The following is a 9975-nucleotide window of genomic DNA, read 5'->3' as shown; positions in this document are numbered from 1 at the left end:
TTTAGGTTATTCATCTGGAAGATATTCATGTTTTAGGTTATTCATCTGGAAGATATTCATGTTTTAGGTTATTCATCTGAAATATGCACGTGTGAAGGACACTACCTGTGTAAAATGTCTTTTATCTTTACATACATTAGTAAGTGTAGTATCAGTAGGGCACAAATGGTGCTCCAATCATATGTCCACCAATATGCTTTGTGTGGACCTGGCTGTAATGGATGCACTACAATGTCGTAGATATGTAATTTTCTCTATATATTTGTCATAGACTTTAAAAATAAAAATGCTCGCACTTATGTCCCAATCTTTGAGTTTGTGACATTACCATTAAAAATTCAATTACAAACTACTAAAATATCAATTATCAATTACCGCCTGCACCAATGAACACAGCAATACAGAGTATATCTAACATTTCAATCTAAGGCCTTGTATTTACGCTTGCACCACAATCATTAGACTCTCTATAGTGCTCCACTTTGACTCTTATTGATATTCACCCTATCTCAATCCCAAAAAACAAATCCTTCCACCTGAAGACAGTAGGAGGCTCAGCTGTTTGGACGGCTCAGCGGAAGTTCATGCTACCACGCTGATGCCAGTACAGAGTACAGAGCGGAGTCTGCTCGCTATCACTCAAATCAACCTGGTTACTATATAATCTACATGCTTTTGGAAATCACATGCAGATTTCTAAACTTCAATAATTTAAGTTGACAAAAAATAAAACTGGAATGATTTTTTTGATTTTCGATTCTTTTGATTTATTTCTTACAAATTTCTACATGTCACTGGTCACCTACATCAAAGTGCAGTGTCTTAGATTAAAAATGGAGCAAAATGGAGACAGGAGTAAAGCAGTTACATAACTCCTCTGTTTGATGACGAAGGCCTTGAAATACACCAGCGTCATGTATGAGTCTGAAACTCCAGAATTTGCAGACTACACCGCCTCAGCCTGCAGACCACAACTTCATCATGACGTCCAGTCACACGACTTCCAGTCAAGCGTCTATTGCTTTTCACAGTCACCTGATTACTAATGACACTTACTGGAACATGCACTGGAACACTTGCACTGAACGAAATGGAGATTATGTTGTAAAATGATACATTTTGAGACACCTATTTGTAATAAAAAACAATTCAAAATAAAAAAAGGTTTTCATTTGACTCACCTTTGTACACACACAAATGTGGTAACAGATCCATCCATCCATATATTTTCTGTTCTGCTTATTCTACACCGGGTCATGGGGAGCCTGGAGCCTATCCCAGGGGACTTAGGGGCAAAAGGTGGGAGACACACTGGACAGGGTGCCAACCCATCACAGGGAACAACTGCACACACACTATGGATAATCTGAAAATGCCAACTAGCCAACTTTGGAGTGGGAGAGGAAACTGGGTTACCCAGAGGAAACCCCAAAGCACAGGGAGAACATGGAAACTCTGCACACAGGGTGGAGGCAGGATTTGAACCCCCAACCCCGGAGGTGCAAAAACCTGTGCTAACCACTAAGTCACCATGTCCCCAGTAAGAGATAATAGTGTTAAAAATGGTATTTTGTATTAAAACATTACATACTATTAAAATATATTAAAATGTATTGTATTTTGAAATTTTGACAACATACAAACAAACAATTGTTTAAAGACCTTTCCATTTATTACCTTGAAATATATTTGTTTCTGGCTCAAAATTATTATTTTTGCAGATCTGTAAATACCACCAAAAAATATAAGTGGTTAACCAGCAATGTAACAGTAGTCTAATGCTTGGATATATTAGTCAAACAGTGAAATGTGTACTTTGCTGTTTGATAAATTAATTGTGTTTTTTAAAAAGTGCTCCTTGTGTTTTATACCATCATTTATTCAGCTACTGATGTATTTTAATGTAAACAGCTACATAACAGACAACCCGAACTCAGGATCAAACCAGGGACCATGAGACTGTGAGACTGTGATGATGCCTGCTGCACCACTGTGCTGCGTAATATTATATTTCAGGTGCTAAATAATTCGAGGCATCATTAGTGTCAACTGAAATGGGTTAAGGTACAACATTCTTATAGTCACATTGTACTGTAACTGTAATGTAACTAATTTCTCTATAGGTATGTTTGAGTAATATTAGTTAAGATTAAAGGTTTTAAGCAAATATTGGTATAAACAATAGCTACTATTAACATCTAATCAAATAAAATTTCAAGACACAGTACTATATATACATATATGTACTTTACCTCAGATGAGATTCCTAAGACCAAGTATAGCTGCCTTGTAGTGGAATATTTCATCTCTTGTCATGTTTGCATATACCTGTGCTGTAAGTGGCTACTTTGACTATTAATCAATTTATTGTTAATAACATCAGTGTTCAATATTTGACTACTTTTGTATTACAGTACATTATAGAAAACCAAAAAGCAGTTTATTTTTACTGCTTAAAAATCACAAAGTACCAATTATTTTTCATAATCGTATAAAAAAAAATACTTATTGTGTGGAAGTCCCAAGATCACGCAGGCCCCCAAATATTTCAAAATGGTCATAAGCACAACTTCTAGCCTCAAAACTTGTAGTTGGTTCTTAACCTAAAAACTGAGTCATTACCTTTAATAAAATGTAGTACTGTAATAAAATTTACAAAAAATGCACATTTAAGTTCTAGTATACTGGAAGTATATTACAGAATCACTACCTAATATACTATCCATGTACTAGTTCTATACTTGTTTGGACTAAATTGGACAATGCACTTGTAATGTAAACCTATTGCATGTTGTGAATTTACTTTTATAAGTAGTTACTACTCATAAACTAGCCACATATACACAGACTTATTAATAAATATACCTTACTTAAAAAGTAGTGTTAGCTCATAGCAGCAAAAATATACACACTGCAGTCCGTGTTTTCAGGAAGAAAAAGCCTATGTATTGCTATTCATGCATTCTGACTTTTTAACCGGTTTTCCTTAAGAAGTAGGTTATTGAGAATGTAAAAGAACTTTAAAAGTCAGGAGAAACAGAGTTTATTCGTTATACCAACAAACTTTGGTAATTTAGCAGTGTTCACATTTGGAAATGCATTTCGTCAATGTTTATGGGCAAGGTTTCTCAGCTTCCATTTTGGGAACCAACTGAACTGCACAGCGTTCCAACATTTCCTCGCTGCCAATACACCTGATCCAGCTGATGAAGGGCTTAATAATCAGCTGAATCACAGTTAGGAAATCCTCACACCAGGTCAGTGGGTCCCCAGGACTGGTTGAGAAGCCCTGGTTCTGGGCTTATAACAAATAAATAGCACACATTTGCTGATGTACATCTAAGCTGAAAAAGGGGATATATTTAATTATTAAATGATATACATGTGAGCTGTGATAATAACGCTTGTACTACTTGATGTGGTTTTCTCCTTTTTAAATAAAGCTTTTCAGTTACTTAAGTACCTTCAAGAGCATGGTTTAGTTAAATAAATAGAATGTTCTCCATTTGAACATGCACAGCTGATTTGTTCGGGAAACATATATTTACACAAGGATAGAGCTTTTGCTTTCTGTCTCTTACTGTCTTTCAAACTATAACACGCTGAAGCACAACACACATACAGAGAGGTGACTACATCAAACGCTCACACATTCATACACGCACACGCACACACGCGCACACACATACCCCCATACAAGCATGTACACTTACACTATACATTCCTCCTCCCTCTAAAATTCTAACTCCACTTTCATAGCTAAACCTATTAAAGTGATAAAAATGCAATGCTGAACATAACGAAAAAATATGAGAGTCCAAACATCACATTTAAACATCTCAACAACACAAGATTTTTTCAGCTATTTTCTAAAGATTTTCTTTTTCAATGCCATGTTCACAAAGAATATGACTTCATGCATTGTGAGATTTATGTGTTGATCTTCAGCCTTCCTTGGCAGGATGCTGTGGACTGAGGTTTGTGGCTTCAGGGCTTTTAACTGTACATCTTTTCTACCATAGGTGGATGTTGACAATTCGTGCTACTTCTGTGAAAGTATTGTACAAACATATCTAGAAAAAGTCTGTCAGCCTCAGAAAACCAGGTGTCCTGAGCTGCATTTTTCACTACTGAATATCAAGGACGCTTGTTTTCAAGTTCTATGATTTTCATATTCTGGGCTTTTTTTTTGGCCCTTTATCCATAGTAGAGGTCTTTGCTGAGAGGTCTTGGTTCCGAGGCATGTAATAAAGGGAGCAGTGGGTTGCAGTAAGTGAACCCACATTTGGTTGTCCCTGTCCATGCTGGCTTTCATGATGCAAAATAAGAGCTCTGCATGGAGTAAAGTCGGTCAATGGGGTTTCCCACACGTGCCTGCAGTGAGCCTGCTTCTGAAGAAGCCATGAAGCAGTCGCTAAGGCTGGTCAAGGAGGTGTCGCTGTCGATGTCATGGAATATGGAGTCATTTCCTGTGGAAAATGACAAGAGGTTAACTGATGGTTTTTAATAAATTCAAGAATGATTAAATTATTCTCTATATCTTTTCATAGTTAATTATCTATTTTTCTCCCTATATTATTATCATAGACCTTCTTTGCCAGTTTATTGAATACAGTTGTGTCACTAATTGTAATTATGCCATGAAAACAACAAGCATTCAAATACTAATCAAACGTGTTTGAACAAAAGAAGAATCAAACAAATGCAAAAGGTTGGCTTCTGTGCTAATCTTCTGTTTTTGCCATTTTCCTTGTGGGCACAGTTAGGCTTAATACTCAGTTCCAATCTTAATGACACCATTACACAAGACAGTGACAGGTTGATGGGCTATGGTTTTTTAATGAGCTGGCAATGCTGCCTGTTTCCTGTTGTTACGCCATAAACCCTGAGCTGGAGTGTGATGAAACTGGGGATTGGGGCCCTGCCATTAAAGGGAATGGATGACAAGGCACCTGGGACCTCTTCATTGCCTATCTGTGACCAAACATACATGAGCAACACTCATCATGGAGTTAATAATATTGAGAACATTGGCCATAAAAGTATTACAGGATCTTCTCTCTGGTATTATGAGCTTTTGTCCATATTGACAAAAAATGCACACTAGTTTTATAATGCTTGTATTTCTCCAAAACGTTAGTGTGTTTTTTTTTATTGGATGATGTTTTGCAAATGGATCTATATACATTTGGCCTGCATGACTAGACTGATTAACCAGTGTTGTCCTTACGTGTTTCACCACAGACCATAATAGGACACCTTGTCTTCAAACACATGCTAATAGACGAGATGATTGTTGGTGTGGGAACTGGAAAAGCACAGATCATACTGGCTTCATTTGATTAGAAATTTTGAAAATTCCTGTAAATGCATTTGTGTGAATTTCATGTAATGGGGGTTGGACTATTATTTGTGTGCTATTATGGTTTCCTAGTAGTGTTATGTTAAGGTCTCTGGATTTCTATTAGTCTTGGAGATCATATTACTGTTCTAAAATACCTAGATTACAGAAAACTTCTACGGTATGGTTGCATTTTGTAAGAGTTGGAGAGCAGAACCATGCTGAGCTAATGGTGGTCTAAACACATGGTGTACTACTAACCGTATGGGTTCATGTGGTCACCAGGCATCTGAGGTGGGGTGAGGCCCTGCTGGAAGGCATCAGCGGTGTAGCCGTTTTCCATGGCAACCATCTGCTGCTGTGCAGAGGCCAATGGTGTGTAGGAGTTCATCATGTTCTCCATCCTATTAGACATCACCTCTGGAAGCAGATAGGAAAATAACATAAGAATGTGCTGAGAATGGTCGTGGATTGATCAAAACCAAGAGACCAACTCTTTGTTTCCCTACAGGTATAATTAAAAAAGAAAAAGAAAAAAACATGCCCAGTGACTGCAGATAATGCAAAACCCCTATTGTTGGTTTATTGTGTAAAAATGGTTGACAGAACAGAGATTTTTATCAGAATTAAGTATAATGATAGTATCTGCCCTCAAAATCAAACTGAGCTCCATGAAACGCTAACAAACAAGAAACATGCTTGTACTGGAGCACAACAAGATTCTCCCAGACAAATCCAACTCAGAAATTCTCCATGAGTCCCTCCAACAGCTAAGGGCTAGGAGTCTTGTGGCTTTTAGACAAGAGCCCGCCATCTTAGATCTTTTCTTTCGAGTGGTGAGCTCTTGCAAGAATGTCTGAAATTCATTTCTAAAGATCACCACAATGTTCCATTGCATGTTTCTTGATTCTGGTGAAAGCGTATTTGATGTTGAAAGTTTCCTGCGTATCAGGATGTACATAAGAAAATGTTTTGCTGAGGGAAGTTTACATTGAACTGCAAAGGCAGTGGTTTTCGGAGTACTATGAATGTTTTACTAAGCATTCTAGTGTCCCAAATGACCAGGTCAGCTCCCCCACAAAGCTACTTTTTCAGTAGATGTTCCACCATGTCTCGAAGTAAACAGTACTAGTTGATTTAGGCATGGGTTATTGACCAGTAAGATAGATCACGGTCCACCTAAATTACGTGAATGATCCAACTGAAGTGACAGAGAGGTAAAGCAGTCTGTAGAACATCACAGAACTTCTGAATGACATATCTGTCAGAGTTTGGAAAAGTGGAACTATGAACTTGTGTGGATGTGATGACTCTACAGTTCTGTTGCTTGACAGCAATCCAGCACTGTGCCCTTTTTTTATTTTATTTTTTTTTTACAGCCAAGTTTGTGATAAAGCCCCATAACTGGATGCACCATGAGGATAGTCTAACATTGGTCTATAAAATAAAAGTATTATTACTCTTGGTTTATAGCTGAAGATGATTCAATGATCTCCGGATTATGAGTTTCCAGCGGAGAAGGTACAAGGGGGTCTGCTCAGCAGTAAAATGTCAATATTAGCTTTGGGATTTCCCCAAAGTAAAGAGAGAAAGAACTGTTCTCATGTTGTACAACAGAAATGCACGCTTCTTCTCTAATCTCTCTAGGGATCTTAAATCTAAATTAACTTTATGCTGATGTCTTTAATTATGTTTTGCTTTAGAGTGAAACAAGTTTGCCAACATGACCAGTGTGGTTGGATTTATTCTTTCTGCACTTTAGTGTAATTAGTCAAATGCATTTAAGAAATGTCAATATGATAGCCCACTAGTAACACTGATAACATTAAATTCACCACTAAAGTCAGACTTCCTGTAATTCTGCAGACTTGGAGAGATGAAAGCTGCTGGAATGATTGGACTCTAAGCTCTCCAAAGATACCAAGTTGTTTTGTTGACAGGGAAGACATTCACAAGACGTTTAGAAGAAGTAAGAAAGCAACAAATGAGCAATGGCTATTTTAACAGCATAACTGTAAAAATTTCATTCAGAATTAATGCTCCCTTGCACAGTGTTTGGAATAATATTCTTTATCTCTACTAAGTTCTTAAAGGAACTGACGATAAATCAACCATCAAAGGGGTTTAAATGTACTGTACATGGCACAAGACAGTGTGCCGCCATATTTCCAGCTTTTGGACTACTTAATATGGAATAAATGAGTCAAAGGAGGACTTTTGACCTGAAATGACTTGCCATAGTAATGTGAGGACAGCAAGATGTGTAACAGTACTAAAGCAATCAGTGTTCAAATCAGAAATAGAGACTAGCTTGTCCTCTATGCTTGACTGAATAGAAACATGAGATACCAGTCTGTCAAAAAGGGGATGCGAGGTTGTTTTCAGTTGAGTGGGAAGAAGGTGGGTGGATGGGTCAAGATACAGGCAAATTTAATGTGCTTGTATTGTAAATGAATCCGCCACCTCCACAGACACTCCTGCATATCCCTAGTTGCACATTTTTTTTTCCTGTGTGATTCTTAGCTGACAGAGCTCAGCCTCTGCTCTGTTTGAGGTTGGACACCACCAATGTTGCATCACGCAACACAAAAGGGAAAGTCAGTAAGAATTAGCAATCATGTAAGCTGGTGGAGACATGACCAGTGACATACCAATGAAGACCATTCATTCTCCTAGCTAGTGAGGTTGCACAAATCCTGAAACACTTGCATTAAAAAACAATCTGTGCTTTTTTTTTTTTTTTTTTTTTTTAAGACAAACAAGTTTACAGTGAGGTTCATATTGGGACACTGTACCTTGGCCCAGCCTTTGGGAGTTCTGCTGCTCCTGTTGCTGCTGCTGTCTTCGGGCCAACTTCTTCATCTGAAAAAACACAGATAAAGGCACAATCTGAACACTTCGGGACATCCCGAACTTTGTCTTTTTCTCTTTTCTAACTCAAAAAAAATTTGATGCTCCTTGTTGTTCACCTCTACTTGAACTACATAGCCGTCTATCTGAATACATTATATTATCCTGGGGCTTTTGAAGATAGCATCAGAGCTAGAAGGTGGGTTTCAGACACTAACGTAAGAATGCGATGGATGTGAGTGCATCACTCTTTCCCTTGCAGGGAGTTTTTTGTGGAATGCAGTGAGAGGTTAAGCCCGAGGCAGATTACGGCTGAGATTTGCTGTCTCTATCCCTACTAGCACTCTCCCTTTTGGCAGTGCCTGTGGAGGGCTTTGCTTTAGCGCCGTGGTTGGAGGATTACTCGCAGATTGTGGTGTTATCTGGTCTCAGGCTGTACATCACTGGGTTCATGTAGGTAATACATTGTGATAGATGGGCAGAGTTCATGCTATGAGGGCTCACCTTGGCTCTCTGGTTCTGGAACCACACTTGAACCACACGTACACTCAGGCCTGTTTCAGCAGCCAGGGTTTCTCTCACCTGCATGTGAAGACATTAAAATGACTAAACCTCAAATATATCAAAGGAAGCTGTTTTTGGTTAAGTTGGCTATGTTAACCATCATGTTCTGTTCACCGTTTAACAACGGATATCCCACTGACTCTGGTTATCGTTTAAGCAGTTGTAGCTGTAATTACAAAAAATTGTAATTTAAATATATACACATGTACTGTTTACAAGTATAATGATCCAAAACTATTCTGCTACCTATTAAAAGTATGATCACAGAATTCATCATTTCACCAATCCTCTGTGAGTGCACTCTGTAAGTACACTTAATGTCTGAGGATTCGATCAGTCATCACTCAGGCCCCCTACCAAGAGATTTATGATGGTGTCTGCTATTGCTGTGTTCAAGGCAAATTTGCAACTTGTAATTCCCCACCTACAAGCAGTAAAAGCCACGTAAAACGCCCCCTCAACTTGAAATTTCAACTCCTGAACCTGTGGTAGTCTTCTCAACTACTAGTTCCTTCCCCGTTTAAGGAGTGGCAACAAATCAACATGTCTATGCACACTGAAGTACACTTCTCTACTTTTAAATTAGCTTATAGCAGTATTGGCCTTCGAGCAGTTAATATACAGACACAGCACTTGGTTAAATCTACAGCATTGACCATACTAATTGCTTTTTTGAAAAGGTAATCATCAAACATTAGCGTTATCACTACTGTTAGCCACTAGCTTTTTGCTAATGCAACTTGCTGTTGTTTGCTGTTGTTGCTGTACTGCAATTTCAGTCCAAAATGTCGCATTAATGTTTGAAGTTCACTGTAGTAGAACAGTACCAATAGCCACTCAGACCTTTAACTCAGACTTGTATACTAGCTTTTTAGGAGCTGTACAAAAGACACAGTTTAGTGGAGGAATCCATGATTTTTTCCCCCCACTTTGCATGTCGAACTTACCATTTACAAGGCATTTTTGTCTGAAGCTGCAGTGGGTTTTTCCTGGCTAATGGCTACACACACTGGTAGGAAATTTGGAACTAGGCTATTAGAGTCATTATGAAAAGATTGTTTGGTGTGTTATTTGTGTATTGAATTATGTATCTTAAAGGGCCTATTTTATATCCTCCTATTTTATACTGTATTTTATATATATTTTATATCCTCTGTAAGAAGTGTAGAAATGTCCACACACCAGCACTAAAATATTTAACTTGTGTTAGGAGCCTATTG

General features: G+C 38.0%; 1 protein-coding gene across 6 annotated transcripts in view; it reads right to left on the bottom strand.

Annotated features, from left to right (window-relative positions):
- Positions 1-3027: 3027 nt before the first annotated feature.
- lmx1bb (LIM homeobox transcription factor 1, beta b) overlaps positions 3028-9975 on the bottom strand; it is a 55933-nt gene continuing 48985 nt past the window's right edge. For all 6 annotated transcript variants that reach the window (XM_026925120.3, XM_053236267.1, XM_053236264.1 and 3 more), the window contains 4 exons: positions 8696-8773; positions 8137-8203; positions 5603-5761; positions 3028-4469 (listed from right to left, as the gene is read on the bottom strand). In XM_026925120.3, the coding sequence (XP_026780921.1) occupies positions 4312-4469; positions 5603-5761; positions 8137-8203; positions 8696-8773 (462 nt within the window). In that variant the 3' untranslated portion in view covers positions 3028-4311. The remainder of the gene's footprint in view (positions 4470-5602; positions 5762-8136; positions 8204-8695; positions 8774-9975) is intronic.

The sequence above is a fragment of the Pangasianodon hypophthalmus genome, chromosome 8, assembly GCF_027358585.1.
Source record: "Pangasianodon hypophthalmus isolate fPanHyp1 chromosome 8, fPanHyp1.pri, whole genome shotgun sequence".
NCBI classification, from domain to species: Eukaryota; Metazoa; Chordata; class Actinopteri; order Siluriformes; family Pangasiidae; genus Pangasianodon; species Pangasianodon hypophthalmus.
Note: the sequence above shows the minus strand (reverse complement) of the source record. Positions and strands in the feature narration are given on the sequence as shown.